Source organism: Lepidochelys kempii, chromosome 1 (assembly GCF_965140265.1).
Source record: "Lepidochelys kempii isolate rLepKem1 chromosome 1, rLepKem1.hap2, whole genome shotgun sequence".
NCBI classification, from domain to species: Eukaryota; Metazoa; Chordata; order Testudines; family Cheloniidae; genus Lepidochelys; species Lepidochelys kempii.
Genome location: NC_133256.1, coordinates 110119893 through 110146514, shown reverse-complemented (window position 1 = coordinate 110146514; position 26622 = coordinate 110119893). Strand labels below are relative to the sequence as shown.

The 26622-nt window shown below is 43.1% G+C and overlaps 2 protein-coding genes across 5 annotated transcripts in view; one reads left to right on the top strand and one right to left on the bottom strand.

The window, feature by feature from the left end:
* Window positions 1–26622, top strand: part of GRTP1 (growth hormone regulated TBC protein 1) — a 99845-nt gene that overhangs the window by 69036 nt on the left and 4187 nt on the right. The window contains exon 8 of one of the 3 annotated variants that reach the window (XR_012159631.1): window positions 14885–18226. The exons of the other annotated variants lie outside the window; for them this stretch is intronic. The gene's annotated coding sequence lies outside the window, so the exon portion shown is untranslated. Of the gene's footprint in view, window positions 1–14884; window positions 18227–26622 lie in introns of those variants that run through there. 3 annotated transcript variants of the gene reach the window in all.
* The window catches only part of LAMP1 (lysosomal associated membrane protein 1), a 32959-nt gene continuing 7998 nt past the window's right edge, over window positions 1662–26622 (bottom strand). Inside the window, exons 2-9 of one of the 2 annotated variants that reach the window (XM_073350402.1) lie at window positions 16641–16759; window positions 12897–13116; window positions 12613–12771; window positions 8657–8949; window positions 6261–6383; window positions 3814–3883; window positions 3445–3615; window positions 1662–2623 (exon numbers count right to left, since the gene is read on the bottom strand). In XM_073350402.1, coding sequence (XP_073206503.1) covers window positions 2484–2623; window positions 3445–3615; window positions 3814–3883; window positions 6261–6383; window positions 8657–8949; window positions 12613–12771; window positions 12897–13116; window positions 16641–16759 — 1295 coding nt within the window. In that variant the 3' untranslated portion in view covers window positions 1662–2483. The remainder of the gene's footprint in view (window positions 2624–3444; window positions 3616–3813; window positions 3884–6260; window positions 6384–8656; window positions 8950–12612; window positions 12772–12896; window positions 13117–16640; window positions 16760–26622) is intronic. The other variant, XM_073350412.1, reaches the window with a different exon arrangement.

The following is a 26622-nucleotide window of genomic DNA, read 5'->3' as shown; positions in this document are numbered from 1 at the left end:
CATCCTTCAGGATAGGTTGTAGGTCCTTGATCTACTGGAGAGGTTTTAATTGGGGGGCTGAAGGTGATGGCTAGTGGTGTTCTGTTGGGCCTGTCCTGTAGTAGGTAACTTCTGGGTACTCTTCTGGCTCTGTTAATCTGTTTCTTCACTTCAGCAGGTGTGTATTGTAGTAAGAATGCTTGATAGAGATCTTGTAGGTGTTTGTCTCTGTCTGAGGGGGTAGAGCTTGGCTGTAGACAATGGATCACATGGTGTGGTCTGGATTGATTAGACCTAAAAGTGGCAATTTTTCAACAAAAAAAGGCTTTCTTGCCCCCTGCTTTCCTGCTGGTAATAGCTCACCTTACCTGATCAGTCTTGTTACAGTGTGTATGGTAACACCTGTCATTCCATGTTCTTGGTGTATATAAAATCTCCCTATTGTATTTTCCACAGCATGCATCTGATGAAGTGAGCTGTAGCCTACAAAAGCTTATGCTCAAATAAATTTGTTAGTCTCGAAGGTGCCACAAATCCTCCTTTTCTTTTTGCATATAAACAGAGATGCTTTGCACAGGATTCTACAATGGGCTTCCTGAGCGTATTAAACTGTAAACCAGAAGCTTTACACTGGTGGGGTGGAGTGCTGGTTCTGAGAGCCTAATACAGGTGGGCAGTTTACCCTGCCACCATTTGTCATCAACCTGGTCGTGCATGAGAAACAGACCCTTTGCTCAGCAAGCCACAGTCCTAGCTTCCTTTGCAAGATGCATCACCGGTGCAGTAGAGACTGTCAGATTTCTGCTTCTTCCAACTATTTTGCTGAACTGTGAAGTCTATGGCCACACCACCTCAGTAGCCCAGACCATATCTTTCAGACTTCATTTACACTTAAAAGTGTTACTAATTTGTCCCAACACACCCTTGAACTGGGGAAGAACAAACAGCTTCCAACTCCTATTTAAAAAAAAAAAGGACCAAGGGAGAATTGTGTTGCAAGACCTCAGCAACTGCTGCAGGAGTCAGACTCCCCTGAAAGAGGGATGGGCCTGCACAATTAGAGGATTTTATGCCCCTCAGTAGGAGAAGAAATGGAAAGTTTTGGCAGGTCTGTAATAAAACTAGCTCTGATCTGCTTGAATGTAGTGAGTTGCCACAAATGACCAGCCCTTCCAAAATGGCAAAGGATTCCCCCACCCAGTGGATGCATCTCCTCTTAAAGAGGTCTGGCCATCTTCCTGCCAGAGAAAAATGTAGAAAGTCAAGCTATTCCCAGACTCCCTATAATGCTATACTACTCCTTGAAATAGTAATCCAGTCATTTCAATGTTACTTAGAACACTTTAGTTAATGTAAACCTGATGGGTACGCTGCAAACAGAAGTGGGACTACAGCATGAGTAGGTATACCTGCCATAGTTTTGTTCTAGCTAGTGCAGCTAGAAGTGTCAGTGAAGATATAGCATCACAAGCCTGGCAGTGACCTTGGATATGTACAAACATCTCTAACCTGTGCAGAAGCCCATGCCAACCAATGGTGTACAGCTCTGATTAAAAGGAGGAGTACACCTACCCTGATTATTTTAAAGTGAGGAGGAAGGAGTATATGCAGCTTCACTATTTGATCAAATATTTTTTTAAAAAAAGCAAGAGCAATGTTATGTAGAAAGGTACTGGACACTCTACAGAAAAATGTGTCTTTATTAGCATTGTTATAGGCAATGCATACATAACAAATCCTTAGTGTACAACCCCAGCCAAGTTTAAGCAAGAGAGTCAGCAGATTAAATTGATCTTGTACATATCTGCAGTAACAGGATTGCACTGCAACATCCACCAGAAGAGACTGAAATTCACTTTACAAAAAAAAAACCAAACCCATTTTATATTTTAAAAAGGGCCAGCTCTTAAGCTGGCAGAGCATCAAATATGGAATTGCCCAATTGTAAATATGAGTTCCTAGAACATTTGAGTATTGCATTGTTCATACCCTGCAGATGCCACATATGCTGTGTCTAAAGCTTAGTAAAACACAGATGAGGGGACATGGGCAGGGGAATTAATTTTTAGATTTTGATTGGTCAGTCATTACTTACTTTAAAAGGTATCAGCAGAATTACTAACTTCATCACAGGAGGGTAGTAGTACCAACAGTGAAAACTTCCCTTTGTTAGACTTAAATCTGAGTGAATGAATTAGCTACACCCCAGTCTGGAATATTTCTAACTGACATTAAATTCATGCCAATTCAGAAAAGCACTCTTAGGGAGTTAAATATTTAACCAGTTAGCAAAATTAAACACCAGAATTTGAGAGGTTATTCCTTCATGCATAGTTAAATGCTGCAAGATGGGATTCACATTTAATGAAGCAGAATTTAACAAGAAGCATTTTGTAAAAGACTGTGCTCCCTTATAATAAGGAATCTCAGTTTAGGGGAAATTAATTTATCCACTTCTTGCAACTGCTCTTTATCAACCCCTGGATTCATTTAAGTGTAAGTCATTAGATTGTTTGATATCCAGCATGGCTTCTCTTTCTGCCAATCAAATAAGCAATCAAGACAATCAGGACAAGTCCAGCAAGGGCTGCGCCAACAATTATAGGGATCACCATGTTGTTTTCATCCAGTTGACATTCTTCCACTGTAGATGAAAAAAATTCACATTAGGCACTGGTCCATTGACAGGAAAGGTACCAAACTCTGATTTCATGTTGGAAGATTCTACTCCTAGCATATAGATAAATCCTAAACTTGAGCCAGTTAACTTCTAGCCTGCCAGCAACAATGGAAGGAGCTCCCTTACCATAGCCACTGTAAGTCAGCTTGCTTTTCAAGATCAGTAACGAACAGCTTGTTGTGTTGTACCCTTTTGATAAACAGTATTGATTGTGCAGTAAATCACACGTTGTACACATAGTGTAATAGTGGATTTATATGTACAAGTTTCCCACAATTAATACAGCCAATACTACACAAGGCCACAAGTAGCCTCTCCTTCCTAGCTACCCAAAACACAACTCTCACCTAACACCTTCCCTTGTGACTATAACCATAGAGATGATTTAACCAGTTGGGAACTCAGCTTCAGATCTTTGTTCCTTTGGTACGATTGCCCAAGAGAACACTGGTGTGTTCTAATTATAGATCTTCTAAACAAACTTTTCTGTGCACAATTGTGCGCTTCTGTCTTTATATGCACTATTTCAAGAAATTTGCATTTATTTACACGTAATGCACTAGCCTTAATCCAGACAGACACTCAGCTAGCTGTACTTGTTGGTCTGAATCACAGTTGTAAGGAGGCATGCTGTGAATAGGAGCTTAGACCAAGCTGAATTTACTCAACTGGCTACTAACTCCAAAGACTAGATTCTGGAAAAAATATGCTTAAATCAGTAGAACATGCAAGTTCAGTAAAACCTTTAACAACACTTTAAAGTGTAGATGTATGCAGTTTTTTACCTGCTCCAAATTGGTTTCCCTCTATCTTGAAAACCTGGACCCAAACATCGAATAAGTTGACAAAGGCACCGGCTGAGACCCAAAGTTTCTCCTCTGCATTACACTTATAGGAGTTCCCCACTGTAGCTCTCAGCTCACTCATGCTGTTGTTAACAGCTTCAAACTTTGGTTCTGTGCAACAAAAAGCAGCATAAAATACATCTGAAAAACCGAAGCTGCAAAGGCTTAAGAAAATTCAAGTTGTTAAACCAGAACACACACATTCCCCCTACCCCCGCACTTCGCCCTCAGTATTTGTGTGCACATATCGAGGCTCCCTTAATATTTATAGAGCTAGTCTATGACTTTATTTAACAAAAATCCTTTTACCTTTAGCTTCAGAAGGCAAAGTTGTGGTGACACTGACACCTTGCAGGAAAAACTTATCAGTACTCGTATTCTAAAAAAAAAAAAAAAAGTTGGCATCCATACATAACATTTTAAACAGTCAAAGTACAATGTAGTTCTGCGATTGAAGAGTTTAATGCACCCTCATTAGAACTGCCGAGTTCACTAAAAAAACCAAAACAAAAACCCAAGACATTCTAGAATGTGATACCAACTACAGTTTTAGCAAAAACCCTGGAGAGGGATCCAACTTAGGGAAGAATATGCTAGGTAAAGTGGTCAGGCTGAAAATGCCCTGAGACTTTTTGAAGAGCTACCAAGTTAGCATTTGAACATGGTAAACAGGACAGACACTCAACACCACATCAAAAGCACAACCCACCATCCTGGGTCAGCATGGGAATCTGTACAGTAACTCCTCACTTAAAGTCATCCTAGTTAACGTTATGTTGCTGATTATTAGGGAACATGCTCATTTAAAGTTGTGCAATGCTCTCTTTAACATCATAGGGCAGCTGCCTGCTTTGTCCACTGCTTGCAGTAAGAGCATCCCATTGCAGCTAGCTGGTGGGGGCTTGGAACCAGGGTGGACCAGCAGCTGCTGCCCCCCCACTCCCCTAAGTTCCCTGTGCAGCAGCTGCTCAGCAAGCTATCAATTGCTGGCAGTTCAGCTATCCCCCCTCACTGCCATGTGCTGCTCCTGCCCTCTGCCTTGGAGCTGCTCCCCGAGCCTCCTGCTTGCTTGGGGAGGAGAGCTAATGTCAGGGTGTCCCCCTTCCCCCTGCTCCTGCACCCTGCTTACCCCATCTCCATAGAGCAGGGGGGACACATGACAGGGCTGAGAACAGAGGGAACTTCCTGGCAGCAGCTGCTGGCTCTCAGCTTGCTGATTAACTTAACAAGGTAGTGTACTTAAGAGTGGTGTCAGCCTACTTAAAGGGGAAATGCGCATCTGTCTGCCATGTTGTCTCCCCTCCCTCCATTCATGTGCCTTGTGGAGTGTGAGGCTACATTAACAATGAGTTAACCCTTGAGGGCCAGCCAATTGCTAGTTAATCATTTAGCAGGAAGGCATTTCCTGGAAAACATCCCACCCTCTGTGAAGTTTGGTTGAGGTGGTGGAGTCAATCATCATCACTGCGTACAGTATTGTTTGTTTAAAACTTACTGTGTGTGTTATTTTTTAAAATATCTCTATCTGATTTTTTTTTTGCCAGACAAAAAATCTCCCTCTCCCTGGAACCTAACCTCCCCCCCCCCTTACATTAATTCTTATGCGGAAATTGAATTCGCTTAACATCGTTTTGTGTAAAGTTGCATTTTTCAGGAACAGAACTACAACGTTAAGTGAGGAATTATTCTAAAATACAGGCAAGGACACAGCACAAGTGCTCACTGGAAGGCCTTAGAGCAGGGGAGGCTGACCCGAGCCTGAGAAGGAGCCAGAATTTACCAATGTACATTGCCAAAGAGCCACAGTAATGTCAGCAGCCTCCCGTCAGCTCCCTCTCAGCACCCTGCCGATCACAGATTGTCAGCTGTTTCGTGGCATGCAGGAGGCTCTGGGGGGAGAGGAGCGAAGGCACAACAGGCTCAGGGGAGGGTGTGGGAAGGGGTGGAGTGGGGGCAAGGCCTGTGGCAGAGCCAGGGGTTGAGCAGTGAGCACCCCCCGGCACACTGGAAAGTTGGCGCTTGTAGCTCCAGCCCTGGAGTCGGTGCCTATGCAAGGAGCCGCATATTAACTTCTGAAGAGCTGCATGTGGCTCCGGAGCCAGAGGTTGGCCACCAGTGGGCTAGAGAGCCAGGACCTACATGAATGGCTTTAACTCAAGCCAAAGTCAATTTGTCCCTTTAAAGGCTGATAGTTAGAAATTTCAGGTTGATCGTATTTGCTCAAGTCAGTGAGCAAATACAAACACCCCCACCTGGGAAATAGAAGAGCGATCAACCCTTCTGTCACATGTGCTGCTGATGCAACAAAGGAAACATTGTACCTAACAAATCACTGCAGAAGACAGCGAAGCAGCAGGTACACCGGTCATGCGTTGTAAACAGTATAACTAGGAGGCCTGGAATCCAATTCCTTCTGCAAGCTGGTCATATATAATTAGATGAAACACCTATTTACAGCAGTCTGTTCCCCTAAAGGTTTTTTCAAGTAACAGAGCTACCAACAGTCTCATTGTTACTAATATGTTGTGCAATTGTCCATCAGAGTACTCCTTTATTTCCCAACATTTCTTCTACTTAAAAAAATCCTCCCCCTCCTCCTTGGTTATACATTCAGTAGGGGATGTAAAACTTTTTTGGAATAAAAAAAGACTGTCACAAACAAAACAAAAATAAACCTATCTTGAGTCCAGAACAATTTAGTCACATCTAAAAAGCATGCCAGAGCTGTGCACAATATTACATTTAAACACCCTTACCAGTAGAAAATGGAATAAAAGTCTGGTTTTCCCAAAAGTCAGGTTCAGAAAGGCAGAGGAATGGTCACAGCTCCCAGAGAAAGATGTATTCACTGGAACAATATTCAGCACATCCAATCCAGTCTATGGAGGAGAGAAGGGCTTGTTATTACATTTTACAGCAAGAGGTGAACCCTGCCTCAGTTTTCAGCTCATTTCTACCTGGCTTCCCCTCAGATGCATGAAAAATTGCATGTGTATGTAAAAGTGCTGGTTATGTGGCCACAGGTTCCTTGTGCTTACACCACTATTCAAGCCTCGCCGTGCTCTCCTTAAGACCCAGACCCTTGGCTACAGTCTGAAACAGTATTTTCCAGCTAAAACATGTTGCGGCTAAGGAAGCTAGTACTGCATTGAAGGAGCCTGATGGAAACATCAGCCATCACCACCAATGCACTAAGGCTTATTAAATTAGATTAAAGCAACCATATGAATGCTCTTCTGCTTCCACATGAAGGAAAACTGACAAAGGCCATAAGGGATTATCTTGCTGATTACTGACTCATGTAAAGGCAAGACAGTTTGAAAGGGTTAATTACACAACAGTAACACCTCAGCATTTCAGACAATCCTGTTTGCAGAGTGCTAGGAGGTAAAGGTTTTAAGTCTGTTGGACTGAATCAGAAATGTGCGCATACAAGCTTTCTGATAAAACAACAATTCTTACAAGAGTAATTTGGCAAGATTGAACACCTGTGTCTTGACTGATGTAGGGCAAAATACCCAACCTAGGGGTAAGGAGGAATCACCAAACTGTCTCAGCAATACTTAGAACTCTTGAGAACCAGGTTTTGGGAGTAGAATTTTACTGGTTGGCTGGCCCTACAAGAGACCTTTTATAAACTCCTACTATTCTTTAGGGCAATGATTCTCAAACAGGGTTATTCATACCCCAGTGGGTACATCAACTCATCTAGATATTTGCCTAGTCTTACAACAGGTTACATAAAAAGCACTAGCGAAGTCAGTACGAACTAAAATTTCATACTGAAATGTAAGTACATCATTTATATTCCAATTGATTCATAACTATACGGTAAAAATGAGAACGCAAGCAATTTGTCAGTAAGTGTGCTGACATTTTTGTATTTTTAGGTCTGATTTTGTAAGCAAGTAGTTAAGTGAGGTGTAACTTGGGGGTATGCAAGACTCTTGAACGGGGTACAGTAGTCTGGAATGGTTGAGAGCCACTGCATTAGGGGACAAGTGAACCATTTCAGTGGGGCTAGAAGTTCATGTTGCAGGAAATGGCTTACTAGATTCCATACAGGTGACCTGTAACTTACAGCTAAGGTTGTGAAATGCATTTCCCATCAATACAATCATTAGGGGTCAAGCAAGTCACCAGCAACGTTAACATCCACAAAGCAGTTCACATCTTACCTTTTGGACCTCACAGTATCCAAAGTTTGACTGCAATCATCTCCTTTGACTTGCATCCAAATCATGGACCAGCAAAAGGGATCTTGCAACCAAAGTCCCCTAAGGATGGGAGCTTTTGGTCTGTCCAGTAAGTCTTACTGTGGTTTGCCAGGGAAGAGCCCAATCTACCAGAGTGGGATTCCCAATTATTCCCCTCCAGCAGACCTGTTAATGAACTAAGTATGTGTGTAGGAAGGTACAGACTTGACACCAAAGCTGGTGAGCTGAGCTTTGCAGCCAAAGTATAGAGCCAAGGGAGCCAGGAAGCAAGAGTAGGCAGGAGGCAGACTGAAAAGAGCCAATAGATTCTGTTGCAAAAATACAGTTACAGGGAAGACTACTAAGTTTGTCTATGAACCAGTTCTGCGCCCCCAAATTCACGTGTATTGGCCTTTGACACTGGCTGAAACTGTGTGAAACTGGAAATTACAGACTGTGAAACTCAGCAAATTGCAAGAGCATAGTATCAAAGGACTGTCAATTGTCTGCACAGAATTTGAAAGTTTGTTCAGATTCAGATGCCTCATTTTCAAACACTAATTTGTGTGTCTAAATGAGGCAAACACATTTAAGTAACATCTTCATTTTCCAGATTCTCCTTTTGATGTTTTCAACTGTTTCTATGGCTTGAACAAATATATTTTAGTTGGATTTCAATATTCAGGTTATAGAGTACTGCTATGTAATGGAGACATATTTAAGTGTCTTATTCAGGGCAGCTCCCAGTACATCAGGAACACACTATTCATAGCAAGTTTACACTAATTCTGTATTGTCTGAATATTCACTCTATCAAGTTAAAGTGTTAAACAATTCAACTGGAGAACCATAATTGAGTACTATTAACATTCAATCCAGTCTACGAAGCATAGGGAAGCAATATTTTCACTAGTTCGCTGTGTAAGGTTTTAGTGTACAAATCAAACAAGATATACCTTTCCATCTTTTCTTAGATACGTGACATTAAGCTGTAGCCCCATACGAGCAAGTACACAGGTCCCATTTGTACCAGTCACATTATATTTCCCAGTCCCTGGATTTTGTGGAGGTGAGGTTGGTGCCTGGCTTGTTGTTGTAGGTGCCTGGCTTGTTGTTGTAGGTGCCTGGCTTGTTGTTGTAGGTGCCTGGCTTGTTGTTGTAGGTGCCTGGCTTGTTGTTGTAGGTGCCTGGCTTGTTGTTGTAGTGACTGCCGGAGTAGTGGGCGTCTTATCTGCATCACACAGAGTTTCTGGAACGAAAAGAGTACAAGGTGATAATCAACTACAACTGCACAAAATTACAAGGAAGTCATTCACACAACAGAAAGATTTTAAGACTAATTTATCTTTGAGGGAGAGGAGAGAATGAACATCCCCTTATTTTAAGGAGTTTTAGTCTTAATACCTATTACCACCAACTGAAAAATTCAAGAATCTTTTACTTTTTACTATAGTAGATTCAATACAGAGCTGGTCAGCTTCACTTTCTTCCATAATGCCTTGTGCCTAGCACAAAAGGAGGTTTCTCAAAACCCATTCTATTTCAGGTATCAAGATGACACATCCCTACTCTATTAGTTTTAGCAGAACAGCAGTTTATGGTGAAATAGAAGCTATCCATCCATTAGTTTGACATTTACTTATTTTCATCAAATCAAGTTTACAAGTATCCCTGATTTATCATGATGCAGCTAGCTCCCTCTGCTGGCATATACATAGCTAGGCTCATGTTGCAGCCCTAGTCTGTTGGCTGCCAGCACACTGGAAAGCAGAAGCTGGTCCTTGTGTTCTCCTTGAAAGCCATTTTCTAGTAGAGTACAATTCTGGGACTGAGGGTCTTACTGAATAGCTGGCAGCTGGGGACTTGCTTAGCACCAGTGGCGTTCCCGAGCACTTCCATGGCATCACTACTAGTATCTAGCTCAAAGGTGGGCAAACGACGGCCTGCATCTATCCCACGAGCTGCTTTGTGAGCCCCCACCAGGGAGAGGGGTCGGGGGCCGCACCATGTGGCTCGGCCCCGCTCCAGCCTGGGCGCAGGGTCAGGGGCTGTTCCACATGGCTCCTGGAAGCCACAGCATGGCCCCGCTCCGGCTCCTATGTGCACCAGTGGCCCCCTGGGAGCTCCAATGAGAGCTGTAGGAGCTGTGCCTGCGGATGGGGCAGCATGCAGAGCTGCCTGGCCGCACCTCCACATAGGAACCAGAGAAGGGACATACCACTGCTTCCAGGAGCCACTTGAGGTAAGTGTAGCTCAGAGCCTGCATCCCTGAGCCTCTCCCCACACCCCAACCCCCTACTCCAGCCTTGATCCCCCACCCACTCTCCAAACCCCTCAATCCCAGCCCAGAGCACCCTCCCCCACCCCAAACCTCTCATCCCCAGTCCCACCCCAGAGCCTGCAACCCCAACCAGAACCTGCATACCTTCCCGCACCCCTGATCCCCCTCCCAGCCTGGAGCACCCTCCTGCACCCCAAACCTCTCATCCCCAGCCCCACCCCAGAGCCCGCACCCCAAACCCAATTTTGTGAGCGTTGATGATCCACCATACAATTTCTATTCCCCAAGGTGGCCCTCGGGCCAAAAAGTTTGCCCACCCCGATCTAGCTTCTTACGGAGCTTGTTCACAGGCTGCTCTGCATTGCTCCTTCTAATGGTTGTCCAAAATACACCATGGCCCCCTAGCACAGGCACAGCCTGTGAGGTTCATTCCCTCGGTCAATTCCTAATCAGACCTGCTTGCATTAGTAGCCACCCCCCGCCACTTCTCTGAAGGGAACAATTTTTGTTTTATGCACTTTCAGCTTGCCGGCCTCGCTTCTGTTATTGTCCAGTTCAAAGCCAGGATCCAGGTGGTAAATGGGAAGGAAAAGTTGTCATAGGGGAGCAGTGACCCCGCAGACTCCCCATCCCTATTGTTTGCCAAGAGATGCCAGGGGTCTCCTAACACAAGTTCCTGACTTGTTTTAGCAACTCTTCACCCAAGGCCCTTGCATTCTGCTCCTTTTCTAAACCAGCCACACAAGTCAGGGAAAGGAAATCCCTGTAGTATAGGACCCTAAGCTTTGAGCCATGATTATGTCCCACTCCAAGAACACTACCCTTAAAAATAGTAAATGTGACACTTTAATGTGGATAAAAGAGACCACGCAGCAAACACTGTAGTGCAGATCTGGCTGCTGTGTCTGAGGAACCACTCGTAGAGTTTAGTCTCCATGCTATGTATGTAGTTTTTGGTTACTTAACTCCTTAGCAGTGGTTTTAAACAAACATGCTGCACAATTCCGGTCTCCAGAAGTTTTATTGTGGGCTGCAGGTCAAGAAGGGTTGTACTTAAACTTCAAGCTAATTAAACCCTCAAAGCACACACAGTAACACAGAGCCCCATATGTTCTTTAGCATCTCCTGCCCATTTCAGGGTAAGGTGTGCCAAGGAGCTTACATCCCCCGGACCAGCCTGCTTTTCCAGTCCACAGTGGACTTGGTGTTGATGCTGCATGGAAGCCCTGTTTGGCTCTGCTCTCTGAGCTAACACCCTGGCCTATGAGATCATTCCCCCGTCTGAGCTTAAGGACAAGCCAGAGCGCTATTCAGTGGGTTTACATGGTGCCACACGGAAGATCTTCCTATAGTTACTGCAGCTACACAGCCCTATATATTGAGGCCTTTAGTATGTTTGGGGAAATTGATTAGCTTGTGTATCGCAGTAGAAGGAAGGATCCCATCTGCAAGTGGGAATAAGTCCCAAATACAGTACAGATGTGTTATTTTCAGCGATTTATAAAAGATGGTTCCCCATAACAACTAGCCACCTTTTTAAAGCAAGGATGCCAAGTTGTCTGGTCACCAGAGGCCAATATTGAATATGAGCTTGGATCCTTCAGTATCATCTTAGGCCAAGGCAAAAATTGAACAGGTAAACTTCCTGCACATCTATCTTCAGGAAAGTAGGCAATTTGCCACCAGCAGGTAGGAGTCAGGTCTCCCTTTCTGCAGCAGCAGCTCCCACTTCCCCATCTGAAAGAAGAGCCAGGAATATATAACTAAGTAAATCCCAAGACACTCTTGGGAGGGGACCAACACAGTGAGAATCTCCGGTCTAACTTGTGACTACACGATCAGAATTGCACACTGACAAGAATGAATACAGGCGTAGCTGAACCAGTGAAGAACAGTCTACACTTGTATTTGCACAAGGACAAGCCTCATTCAGCACCCGTTCAGAAATTCCCATTGACCAAAGAGGGCTTTGGAGACAGACATTCGCCAGCCCTGTCACTGCAGACTAGTCTCCTGCACTAGAAAGATGTTGCTGTATGGGGAAGTACAGTCATCTCCCCTCTAAATTCCTTCCCAGTTTTCCATGGACTATGCTGGACCCAGCTGAGGATATCCGGATAGGGAGCATTCATACTGAAAGCAACAGTAACTTTTTAAATGTAATGTTCATGGAACGTACTCGACAGCTAGAGTGAAATCCAGACCCGACTGAAGAGAGAGAGTTTTGCTATCAACATCCGTGGGAGTGGGATTTCACCCTCTTGATGGCTGGTCCTGTTTATCAGGTGCAGAACAGGCAGCAGCCGCCGTCACTGCCTCCTATATCGCACCACTAATATGCTTCAGGGACCCTTCTGTAATACTTACGATGTCCAGGCAGATACAATCCTTGGCTTGTACCAAGGCTGCCAATGTGTGCCTGAACTGAAGCCACATGAGTTCACTGTACAGCTGTCAGATGGTGGCTTTCATGTCCAGCCTATGCTGGCACTGAACAGACGTCATCTCGAGGTGAAAGGATATTTCTATTTCTGATTACCTACTCACGCAGGCCTCCACACACCTAGTGGAAACAACAAAGGAGGTTTGCTTGTCTCAGTATATTCTCTCAATAAACCAGGAGATACTTACCATTTCCGCTTAAGGTATGATTCACAAGATATGCTTGAAGCGTAACATTGCTAAGAGTTATGGTCACATTCAACATATTAATCTGGTTGGTACTGAAACATCTATATCTTGTGTCCAAGTCTGCCCGAATATTAGGTTTTTGTGAAACCTCCTTTGTTTCTGTAACAAAAAATTTACAGTTGTGCGAAGATTAGTATGTCTCCAGACAACACGGTACAGAAAAATAAAAAAAGTGCTATTCCACATGTATTACAACAGAAAGCCAAGAAAATTTTTTACTTCACCTCCAGTTGAGTTGGGGAACACCGTTGTATCGGACAAATTGTAAAGGAACATTAGCTTGTCAACGCTGTACAGCTTTGAAGCCTTTGTGAAATTCATTTGTAACAAATGTCCCGCTCCAAATCCAATCGCCAGTACAGGAGCCGATACATTCTCTTTACCACAACTGCTTTTGTTTGCCAGTACTTCAGCATTTTGTGTAAGTGTGAAATTTGCTGCCAACTAAAGTGGGTAAAATCGAGAGTTTTAAATGGGATTAGTAAATGCCTTCCCTACTGTTACTTTTCAGCTATCCTATGCAATTACTCCAGCGCTCACAGCCAGAGTCCATTACCACAGGGTGAACATTCTCAGCATTCAAGTACTTAACCCTCAAAAAATACTTTAGTGTTTGAGGTTTAAAATTTTTTGAATAGCATTTTGCTCCATGAACAATTAAGGAAACAACCCTCCCTTGCCCCCAATCTCCTCCACACTAGCACCATGAGTCGGATTGTACCCAACTTCCTGAACTAAAGAAGCAGAGGTACAGGAACTCAGTGGAAGTTTGGAGAATTTAAGCTTTGTTCTCTGGTGTTTTAAGACATCTGGGTAACAAGGACTAAATTAAGCAGTACGGCCTGCACAACTCTTGCTGGTCTATGATTCTTACTAATTTTATTTTACTTAACTTCTGAAAAGGAGCAATAGGAGGAGCTATGACAAGGTTTTACATCGGCACTGAAGGCAAAAGCGAACACTGGGAAGTTAACAAGCTGTACTAATATTTCTCAACCTTTTTTGATACCAGGGGCCGGCTTGCTGCCTTCTTAAACGGTCAGGGAGATCTCAGGGCCTGGTGCCAATCCATGGACCAGTCATTGAGAAACACCGTGTAGTTGATCTTTTATAAGGACCAGTTGGCTTAAGTTAAGAAAGCAGCTTCCTTTGAATGTTAGTGTATGCCAAACTTAACCCGGGTGCAATTTTGAAATAGTTCAGAATGTTAGGGCCCTCCACAGCTCACTCCTCATACATGCCATAAAGGGGAATCTTGCTAGGCCAGAGCTTGACATTCGAAAGTACTGTCCACTAATAAGGCATGAAGCTCGAGAGATTACAGATTGATAGGGAAGCTAGCTGCTCAAAAGGGCACTTATACACATGTATAAGCAGACATTTGGCTCCATCTTGTCTGTGCTCACCACTTCGCTAGAATATTATGAAACTTGTAAGAGACTGAGGAAGAGCATTCACACAACAGGAAGTCATCTCCAGTTTTACTTTCATTCTCTCTTCTGTTTCTTTCAACCATATCGCACAATCCAGTAATTTCTGCCCATTGTGCAGTTCTCTCTTCCCTTACTAGGGATGTCAGTTTGCATTCCTCCTCAAAGTGTATGCCTAGAGATTTATCTACTCTCACCTTTTAATTCTTTTCCAGACTGATTAAGTGGCAACCAACAGGCAGCCCAAACATAGACATCCTGCCAATCAGCATAAGGATTCCCTTTTAGTTTTCAGTGCTGAAGTATACAGCACTTCTCAGTTCTCTTCTCTCTCCTGTGGCGGGTGCAATTTATTCAATTGAATGATTGAGAAAGATTTTTAGCATGATTCCTAGCCTTAGGATATGCAGTGAATTTGGGGCAATATCCTGGAAGGCAAGTAGAGAAGGGCAGACAAGATCTTACCCATTATACACCTCTACAACTTGCAACAGCAGTACCAAGGATTACAACTTTAACTGCCGTGGTTTTAAAAGATGTTGTGTTTAAAATGGACTTGGATTTAATGGACTATTTATTGCTATGGAGATTTTATTAGACTGTTTTCTCTATAAAAATTAAATAATTCAAGATCTGAACTTCTATATATCACTTTATCTGGCATGATCATTGCAGCACCTTAGGAATAATTATTTTGTTAGTGTAAAATCTGGATCAAGTCAAGTGAAGCACAAAGTAACAGCAGTTCATTTGTAGACAAGTTAACTATCTTTCAATTCTAGAACTAAAGCAACATTTCAAATAAAGTACACTGGAATGTATGAAGAACGTGGACAACAGACTTTGAACCAACAAACTCCTCACTGAGACTGCTGAAGACTTTTGTAGAAGTCATGCAAAAAGGTTTTAAATTGCTAAAGCTACCTACTCTCAGCTTTAGGGATGGTATATTTATGAGACAGATATGAACTAAGCTAAGGTATAGTATGCTCGAAGGTGAGTGTTCCAAGTTTCAGAAGAAGGGAAGCAAAACAATCTTACAGAAACACAGTTTGCAGCTGCTTCTGAAGAGCTCTTCATTTCAACTGAAATAAGCAGATTCAATTGGCAGCACTGTACTGAAACTGGCATAATGCAGACAATGCAGTGTTATAGATGTTGCTTTATATATGGAAAAAACTGGCTTGGGCAATAGTTCCTTTCCTCTGTAAAATGCTTTGAGAGCTCCTAAGATATAAGGGCTAAAGTAGGTATCATCCCCATTTTACGGATGAGGACACTAAGGCACAGAGGCAAAAATTATTTGAAGGCCACAGCAGATCAGTAGCAGAGCAGAGCCAATAGAACCCAGGTCTGAACTCCCCACCCAGTGCCCTGTCCACTGGACCTAGGGCTGTCACCTCTGAGATACAAAAAACAGACATCTGGGATGATCCTGAGCCCCTAAGACTAGACAGCTTGCAGTTACACTAAGCATCTTTACAGATTTCCTGGGACGGATACCAAAAAAGGGACAATGCTGGGAAAACCTGGCTAGGTGGTAACTCTAGCTGTATCATGCTGTCTCCAAAGGAAGACCACCACCACATCTGAACACTAAAAGCAGTAGAAATTAAAATATTCAAATGGGTATTTAATGAGCACATATCATTTGTTGACCTAATAACTGAGCTACAAACTGGATAGGCAAACCTAACAGCTTCAGCAATTGCCCCAATACACTGGAGCTCTCATAAAAAAAAAGAAACAGACTCAAGTAGAGTCCAGCTATACAACTGGCAGACAGACATCTAGAGAATTCTCCTGAAGTGGTCCATAGGATCTAAAATTTTTCTTGGCATAACAGTGGATTAAGTGCATACACAAAGCAGGAGAATCACAGTATGAAGGGCATGCTGTCCACTGAACTGAAGGTCACAATTTAAGAAAGGAGCCAGCAGCAATATCTGCAGGATTTGAGAGACTGTCTACACAGAGGTAAGGCAAACTAAGCGTTGCTGCTCATGGTTAGTGCAGTGGTCCCCCAACTGCACCCCCACCCCGCCCTTATCCCTGTCCATGCCCCCGCCCAGAAGCCAGGTCTGGGACCAGAACTGGGCAGTGCCGGTGGGGTCTAGCCTGGGCCCTGCTGCATTCCCCCCCTCCCCTGAACATTCCTCCACACCCCTAGAGGGGCACGCCCCACAGTTTGGGGACCACTGGTCTAGTGTATGATGTAATCTGAAGTATTAAATGCACCCTTCAGCAGCAGCAAAATACAACAATTTCTAGTATCGATGTTAGGACCCCAAATTGACAAATTAAATCACCCAAGTTCATGCAGCATCTGGCAGTCTTCGTACTATTAGTTCTTCCCAAAGTCTACTCAGGAAATAAAGTGTCAGAGAGCCATTATTCCAGAAGCCAGGAGAAATAAAAGATTTAAAGAGCATTGTTTGCGCAAGCAGCTTTTCTGGCTTAATGTCTGATCTAACTCCTAACATCAGTCTGCCTGTTTAAAATGCAAATTAGAAGTAAACATTGAGCTACTGCTCCTACCTGTTGACTGCTCTTGGTGGTGTATTCCACTGAGAAGGACACTGACAGATTAGCTATTATGCAGACTTTACCACTCTGATCTTTCACTTCAAATGCTGAAGACGACATCTGTAAAAACACTGTTAAGAGTGGCAAGTTAGTTTCAAACCAAGTGCTACTTGAAGAAACAATAGGCTATGTCAACAAAACTTGTGTCACTCAAGGTTTTGAAAGTTACACCAACATAAGCGCTCGGGAGTGGAACAATGTCGCTCATGTGCACATCGCTACATCAGTGGGAGAGCTCCTCCCACAGACACGGCTCCTGCTGCTTGTGGAGGTGGTAGTTTTAGGCTGACGGGCCCGTCAGCATAGAGCACCTTCACCACATGCTTCAACAGCACAGCTGTATTGGCTGCGCGACTGCAGCACTGTATGTATAGACATACCCATACAGTGCTCACTTTAGACCCCAAGAGAAGGGCCAGCACATACAATCTCCAGCTGGTGCAAGAAAAGCTTTAGATAAAAGTCTTGAAGTGACAAGGTACGGTCCGGAGAGTCTATGATGAAAACAGTTTAATGTCTATCTGCAGAGAGATCTGTGGGTGTGTCCTGAGGACACTAGTTAGTACTTCTGTACTTTCAGGGGAAGAAAATACTTTAAATTAGGGCCGTTGATTAATCGCAGTTAACTCATGCGATTAACTCAAAAAAATTAATCATGATAAATCGCAATTTTAATTGTGCTGTTAATAGAATACCAATTGAAATTAAATGTTTTTGGATGTTTTTCTACATTTTGAAATATATTGATTTCAATTACAACACAGAATACAAAGTATACAGTGCTCACTTTATATTGCTTTTGATTACAAATATTTGCATTGTAAAAATGACAAAAGAAATAGTATTTTTCAATTAACCTCATACAAATACTGTAGTGCAATCTCTTTATCGTGAAAGTCCAACCTACAAATGTAGATTTTTGTTACATAACTGCAATCAACAACAAAACAAAGTAAAACTTTAGAGACTACAAGTCCACACAGTCCTACTTCTTGTTTTTCTTAGCAAATGGCTTAACAAGTTTCTTTACATTTATGGGAAATAATGCTGCCCTCTTCTTATTTACGTCACCTGAAAGTGAGAACAGGTATTCACATGGCACTTCTGTAGCCAGCATTGCAAGGTATTTACGTGCCAGATACGCTATGCCGCTAAACATTCATATGCAGCTTCAACCACCATTCCAGAGGACATGCTTCCATGCTGATGATGCTTGTTTAAAAACATGCGTTAATTAAATTTGTGACTCAGCTCCTTGGAGAATTGCACGTCTCCTGCTCTATGGTTTTACCTGCATTCTGCCGTGTAGTGTGTGTTATGGTAGTCTAGGATGAGGACCCAGCACGTTTGATTTAAGAACACTTTCACAGCAGATTTGACAACACACAAAGGCAGCTTGAATATCAGATTTCTAAAGCTGGCTACAGCACTCAACCCAAGGTTTAAGAATCTGAAGTGCCCTCCAAAATCTGAGAGGGATGAGTGTGGAGCATTCAGAAGTCTTAAAAGAGCAACACTCTGATGCGGAAACTACAGAACCCGAACCACCAAAAAAGAAAATCAACCATCTGCTGGTGGCATCTGACTCAAATGATGAAAATGAACATGCATCCGTCCACTCTGCTTTGGATCGTTGTTCAGCAGAACCTGTCATCAGCATGGATGCATATCCTCTGGAATGGTGGTTGAAGCATGAAGGGACATATGAATCTTTAGCGCATCTGGCATGTAAACATCTTGCAATACAGGCTACAACAATGTCATACAAATGCCTGTTTTCACTTTCAGCAGCATTATCTCCTGCAAATGCAAAACAAATTATTTGTCTGAGCGATTGGCTGAACAAGAAATAGGACTGGGCGGACTTGCAGGCTCTAAAGTTTTATATTGAATTCAAAAATAAAACAGTGTTTTGTTTTATACAATTCTACATTTGTAAGTTCAACTTTCATGATAAAGAGATTACACTACAGTACTTGTATTAGGTGAATTGAAAAATAATATTTATTTTGCTGTTTTACAGTGCTAATACTTATAATCAATAATATAAAGTGAGCACTGTATACTTGGTATTCTGTGTTGTAACTGAAATCAATATATTTGAAAATGTAGAAAACATACATTTCTTTAAATAAATGGTATTCTATTGTTTAACTGTGCGATTAATTGCATAATTAATGACGATTAATTTTTTTAATCACTTGACAGCCCTACTTTAAATCTTCCATGTGGAAGCCATCTCTCCCATTATCTTAGTACAGAATGCCTTTTTAAGCTACCAATGGTCAGTTTCCCATTCCACTGCCTTTAGTAGTGGAAACAAATATTTTTCCCAATACATGTCAGTCTGGCCCTCACCTGGAGAACTGGAGCAGCTGACACACACAAAAGTCAGTGCTAAAATGGGTAAGAGTTGTTGGTTAGTTAGTAAAAGGGCAGGAGGATAGGAATGACACCTGCCTTCCCTCACACTACTGATGAAGAATCCTCTCATTCTCAATTTCCCAACCCAGCAGCCCTTGACAAAAAACCATCTGTCACTCTCCTTCCCTTCCCCATACATGATGGGAAAGAGTTGTGGGGATAAAGCCAGGCACCTACACACAGCCAAGCAGCAATCTGATTCCATCTCACCAGTATGACTATTTTGCAAGTGTCATCAACATGACTTGGCACACAGTCAGGATTAGCAGGGTGAAGGACACTGTTTAGTTGCCTTTTGATCACACCAATATTGATAGTTTTTGTAGAATTTTGTAAGCTGTGTTTATATTTCAGGATCTCCATTATTCCATGATTCCACAATCAGGGTTCATCACAAAACACACACTTTGAGGTAGTACCTAAACCTTTGTGATTTTGACAGTAGCACTGCACTGGGCTCACATTTTACTCCTGGGGGAATTCGGAACCTAAAAAATTTAAAAATTCTGTGCGTGTTTTAAAATTCTGCATATTTTGTCAAAACACTACCAAAATAATTGAAACTGGCACGATTACATAACTTATTTCAAAATATCTGTCAGCAACTATGTCTAACAATACAGACAAAAAAATTCCTCCAGGAGTAGAGCATTAAAGAAATCTGTTTCTCTGCATCCTCCCCCTCAGAGCCCCATGGGGGGGGGGCAGGCACATACCTGTACGCCCTAACCCCCAGCCCAGACACTTGTACCTCCTCCTACCCCAGAGCCCAGCTGCAGGGCCCACCACAGTCTAGACACTCACACCCTGTACCCCCCAGAGCCTAGACACCCACACCTCCTCCCCACCACAGCCCAACTGTGGGGATTACCCCCCCATGCCCCTTCCTCCCCCAAAGCACTGCCACCAGGCCTACCCCTGCCCAGAAACCTGCACCCCATATCCCCCAGAGCCCATCCACGGGGCCTCCCTCAGCCCAGTCACCCACACCTCCTAACCCCCAGGGATCCACAGGGAGAAACAGCCTGATGCTGTGTCCTGGGTTTGTACTAAGTTTCCTGCATGCTGCCTCCTTCCTTCAGGGCAGGCAAGGAACTACAGCTCCCAGGAACCCTCCAGCTGTGTCTTCTATTTGCGAGCTGGGTCCAGCAGCCCCTAGTGGCAGCCAGCAGCTCTGTAGCCCTTCTCGGTGGGAGAAAAAGGAAATTCTGCATCCACAATATTAATTTCTGCACAAATTCTGTATACACAGTGGCACAGAATTTCCTCAGGAGTAACATTTGCAACATTATCTCCCCAACATTGTGGATATTCTGAAATGGATGCAGCCCTTAACACTGAAGCCAGACGACCAATTAACTAGTCAACTGCTGACTGTAGCAGAAACATCCAGCTAGTGGGCTTGTTCATAATTTTGGGGTGTGGCCAGATGTTTCTATGAAAGAAGTCAGAGTGAGGCATATAAATTCCAGCTTCAGAGTTTTAGTCACTTCTGACCCAGTCAACACGGAATCCATTGCCTCCCCCAGTATCAAAAGCTTCCTGGGTACCAAAAAACTAAACTGCTTCCCCACTTTCCTAAATACCAAAAGAGCCAGCTATCCAAATCCAGCTTTCCCTAATAGCCAGGATGCAGGTTTGTGCACCAGATTTTTTTCTCCTCATAGTTAAACGTGTTGAAAAGCTGGGGGCTGCTTCAAATAAGCTGACTAAAAACCAGGAATACTGGATTGTTTCCACACTTGAATTAAAAAGCTTCCATTAAAAAAAAAATTGGAATCTGTCAGATATTTCAGTTTTCTACATGGGAGTGCTAAAAGAGAGCAAGGAGTCTTGCCACAGGATTTAGGTCCAGCTTGCTAGAGAGTACCCAGGGTTTTATCATATTAAAAGCCAGATCCTTAGCTGGTAGAATTCAGGGCAGTTCTGCAGCTGGTTGAGAAGTGCCAATTTTTCCATAGGATTGTGTGTGTCTTTACAGGGAACTTTGGGGGAGAAACATTTTTCCAATGAAAGCCATAACCAGGGACTACTTGATTTTCATAAACATTTTTTTTGGCTCCCAAAAACTAGGAGTTTTTAAACCAATGAACATTCAGTTTTTCAATAAAATCAGGAAGATTTGACCAAATTGGAGGCTTTTCCATGAAAGTTTTAGTCAAAAAGCTGCATTTTTGGGGAAAAAGTTGACCAATTCTATGTGGCTCCATTAAACGCTCTGAAACAGCTCAGGTTTACATTAGCCGAGGATCCAGCACTATATTTAAATTATGCCTCAGGTTGCCCATCTGTAAAACAGGGATACTGGGGTTTGCCCATACTTGGAAAGGGCTTTGAGAGCTACAAATGAAAAGAGTGAAGAATTATGGGTTGACAATCTACAGTATATTTAGGTGCCACTGAGATGCAGTCAGACTGCTGGAATTCTAGCCTTTAAACAAACATGATGCTATTAGAATTAAGATCAGGTGGCACAGAAACAGAAGCCAGCAGTGGAAAGCAATGGGGTTTGATATGAGATTGCAGGGAGAGAGAAGGCTTGGCACACTGGAAGGATGTCACTCCAGGCCAAAGGAGAGCAATGTGAAGAGAGGCATGAATGTCAGAATTGGAGATGAAGGAAGCAACAATGAAAGGAGAGAGCCCCAAAAGGTGAAAGTTCAAAACCAAGAGTGGAAGATGAGACAGGAGTGGAACCTTAGCAAAGATGAGGATACTGATCTTTAAGCAAAGAGGAATGAGAGGCCAAAAGGAGGAGGCTCAACTGCTAAAAAGTGGCAAGAGGATTATTTTAGTTGCTAGGTGATGTCAAGGTAGGAGGAGAAAGTTGCAGGAGAAGAGCAGTTTACTGTAGCCCCTGTAAGAGTTCATGCCATGGCATGAATCAGCATTTTAACCAGTGAGAACCCACGGGAAGTGTTAGGAAGTGACTAGATTTACTGAGAGGGAAAGAGTAACTACAGCATTACGAGACTGACAGAAGACAGTGGAGTTATGGACGAAGTGAGGAGTCAAGCTAATTTAGGAGGGAAAGTACAGTTCAGCTTTTGTTGGGTTTAATTTAGGAAATTAACAGGACATCCAGAAGGATATGCAAGCATAGACATGGGGAAGAAGTAAGAAGTAGGTTGAGGGTAGACAGTGTAAGCTCAAGACTATGGGAGCTGATTAGGTCATTGAAGGGGCAGAGTGATGTATAAGATTATCAGTGGCAGGGGAACACAAAACATGCCAAAAGGACAAGTCAGAAAGGAGGGGAGTTAGGAAAAAAACAGTCAAGGAAACCAAAATAAGGCAGCCTCAAGCCCCTTGAGTCTGCAAGGAAGAAGCTGTTTGTGGATTTTGTGGGGACAGTTTCAGTACAGATTGTAACAGCTTCGAACATGAGACAGTCTCAGCCCATCTACAAGATGTAAGAGAATTTATAAACTGTCAGAATGCCAAAGAAGGGACCGTACATCCACATCCACGTACTACAATGAGTCAGTGCTAGGAAGAAGTTCTATTATAGAACTGAGCCTTACTTAACGTATCTCATTAAGGAATACTATACAATTACAACACTGCTTGTGCTTACTGTAGTACAGGCTAATTCAGCAGACCTTTATTTTTTCCTGTTTACTTTAAGCAATTGGTGATGTGACCTTCTGTCAGTTCAATAGCGGACACCTCCAAATAAGACTGCTGCAATTTGTAACTAATAGAGCATTGGTTCCATAAAGTTGGTGGTTACTTTCAGGGTATATAATTAAATAGCTCTAGAGACTAGTGCTTAAGAGAAACCTTATCACTATCACAGAAAGCAAAGAGAAGCCAATGATTTCCATGGGAAATATTTTTCATTGCACCGCTACTACTGTACAGAGCAAAGTGGATAACAGCTTTGAGAAATGTAAAATGAATTCAAAGACACTGTAATTTTAAAGACTGATTTACACCACAGCTAGATAAATACAATACTCAAGAAATTGTAACTTAATGCAGGTAAACATGCGAGTGATAAATATGAATGATTTTCTGAAGGCCCAGCTGTGAATCTTTACCGGTTGACCAGTTGCCTATCTGAATAAAGCAGTACAACTTATATTTCTACCTGAAGTCTTTGTTTCCATGTGTATGTTGAATCTCCTACTAAAGGAGCCTTTATTTTCAGAACTGCCTTTGTTATGCTATGACTCCAAGTTAACACAATGGTGGAGTATTATGTTACTAGTTACCATTTCAGTTCCCTGTTAAATACAAAATAATCATGTGAAGACACACAGACCACCAGGCAATTCACTAGGAGAAACAATATTAGTTGTGTAACTTCTCACTGCTAAGTATCTTTCCCTTGATGCTAAAACAGAATGTCAGGATTGCCCTTTTCTCCACCCTCAGAGAAAGCTTCAAATATTACAACCTTTTATAGATGTAAGTAACATAGGATTTACCCTTCCAGATTGGGTGCACTAAATTCAATATCCTGCCTCTGACAGAGAACAGGTTTTTTAAGTGAGAAAAAAAAACTAGTGTTTAGCGCTTACGGAAACTGAAATGTTTGTTGAAACATGTTTTCAGTTGTTTACAGTGTATGCCATAGGTAGTCAATTATTTTTTGTCATGGTCCGGACTCCAGATGGTCAAGGATCGGACTCCGGAGAAAATAATTAAATAAAAAGATTCCAGGGTCAGTTCAAAAGTATCTTGATGTCTGGATCGTGTATCTGTGCCCAAAGAAAACTGTCCAGATTGCTGCCTGCAGGAGTTAATGATTTACTCTGCTGCTGCAGTTTCATTATTAAGGTTGTTCCATGATTCTAGAGATCTCAAGCCAGCAGATTAGTTTTTAAAAAAAGAACTAGAGTTCAGGATATGTAGTTTTGTTTATCTTGAATTCACATAGTCTGCGCAGCTGGGGTTTCCCCCTAGTAGTTTTATGCTTTTGGTGGGGGAGGAAGGGGATTAGCCACCAGAATCCACCTCAACTCAAAACTCACATTGTAATCTGTTTCACTACAGTATGAAAGTCCTGTTACAGGTGTCACTTAAGGTCTTTATGCTATGGAAAAGGCACTATTTCAGAGTAGCGTAGCTAAACATTGCCAGAATACTATGACCTTGCAATGGTTCAGCATGCCATAACCATAAACCCCGTCTGTGTGCAAATGAAGGCACTGCACACACAATACTTGCCACAACACAACCTGTGCAAGTTGGTGCCTGTCCTATAACTTCTGTACAGCTCTCTGGAGTTGGTGGATAATTGGCAGTATGTTATTTGGATCTGTTAACATTTGTTTTCCACCGTGAAAGAGCTGTGTATGCAGATACTATGGCTTGAGCATAGCAGGAAGTACCCTGCACCTTCTGTCAGACAGACTGTGGTCCATCGGCATATCCCCAAGTGGTGTGGTGCTTATTGGTAGAACAGTGCTCCAAGGAGATAAGGAATTTGGTTTGATTTTTGTCTAAATATTTCAGGTGTTTGTCTGTCTTATTGTACTTCTGGTTGTGGGTTAGAGCCTGCAACCCACAGTCACTTCAATGGCTGACTAGAGCCTGCAGCCTAAGGCCCTGTTTTACAGCTGAATTAACAGCTTCTTTAACGTTTCCTCCTACATCCAGACAGGGGAGTGGTCCAGACCAGAGTTGAGAGAAGAGCTCCCCATAGAGGAATTCATTCCAGGTCCTCCAAATCCCTCCCCCCGTAATAGCATCCCAGGGGCACATCCAGTACAAGCCCTTTGTTAGAGGACTGAGGAGAGAGAAGAGAGCTATGCGAGAGAACAGCAGTACCTGGATCATGGGACATCAAACAGCAAGGTTTATTTTAAGCAGGTGTTTAATGTGCATTTGTTAACTCTCCTGTTTCTCAGGAGATGAGAACAGCACAGTTCCCGGTTAGGTTTGATGTTTTCTGACATGTAAGTTAGAATCAATACAAGCATACATGAAGTTATGAGTCTAACTCTCCCCACCTTTTTTTGGGGGGTGGGGGGGGAGAACACAAGAAGGACAGCAGGGAACAGCAACGGTAGAGCCAAGAGTAGACTAACGTCGACTGCCTTCGGACCCAATTAGAACCGGGAGTGGGAGGGAGAGACCAGCTGCACCAGTGCAGCTGCAACACCTCTTCCAGTCATAGAATCATAGAATATCAGGGTTGGAAGGGACCCCTGAAGGTCATCTAGTCCAACCCCCTGCTCGAAGCAGGACCAATTCCCAGTTAAATCATCCCAGCCAGGGCTTTGTCAAGCCTGACCTTAAAAACCTCTAAGGAAGGAGATTCTACCACCTCCCTAGGTAACGCATTCCAGTGTTTCACCACCCTCTTAGTGAAAAAGTTTTTCCTAATATCCAATCTAAATCTCCCCCACTGCAACTTGAGACCATTACTCCTCGTTCTGTCATCTGCTACCATTGAGAACAGTCTAGAGCCATCCTCTTTGGAACCCCCTTTCAGGTAGTTGAAAGCAGCTATCAAATCCCCCCTCATTCTTCTCTTCTGCAGGCTAAACAATCCCAGCTCCCTCAGCCTCTCCTCATAAGTCATGTGTTCCAGACCCCTAATCATTTTTGTTGCCCTCCACTGGACCCTCTCCAATTTATCCACATCCTTCTTGTAGTGTGGGGCCCAAAACTGGACACACTACTCCAGATGAGGCCTCACCAATGTCGAATAGAGGGGAACGATCACGTCCCTCGATCTGCTCGCTATGCCCCTACTTATACATCCCAAAATGCCATTGGCCTTCTTGGCAACAAGGGCACACTGCTGACTCATATCCAGCTTCTCGTCCACTGTCACCCCTAGGTCCTTTTCTGCAGAACTGCTGCCTAGCCATTCGGTCCCTAGTCTGTAGCGGTGCATTGGATTCTTCCATCCTAAGTGCAGGACCCTGCACTTATCCTTATTGAACCTCATCACATTTCTTTTGGCCCAATCCTCCAATTTGTCTAGGTCCTTCTGTATCCTATCCCTCCCCTCCAGCGTATCTACCACTCCTCCCAGTTTAGTATAATCCGCAAATTTGCTGAGAGTGCAATCTACACCATCCTCCAGATCATTTATGAAGATATTGAACCGGCCCCAGGACCAACCCTTGGGGCACTCCACTTGATACCGGCTGCCAACTAGACATGGAGCCATTGATCACTACCCGTTCACTGGCGTTACAGAGAATGCAGAGGGCCAGTGCAGGTGCAAGCTTTGTTCAGACACAGAAGTAGTTTGCAGTCATTGCAGCTGCGGCAACATTTTTTCCTCTCTGCTGTAGATGAACCTAAAGAGTCAGAGGAAGTTTGAAAAAACCCCACTCTGAAAGATTCCCCTTATTCCAGGAGGACAAGAGAATTTGCTGCAGCACCCAGCCTGGTCAGGCTTCCCTCCTGAGGAAGGATGAGTAACTGTGAAATCCTAAGTGGTATACTGATGCGAATAGGTATTTGGTCTTCCAAACTCAATTGGAAGTGATACAGCATATATTAAATGTGAACAGAATATTGAATGTAGGGTTTTTTTATGCTA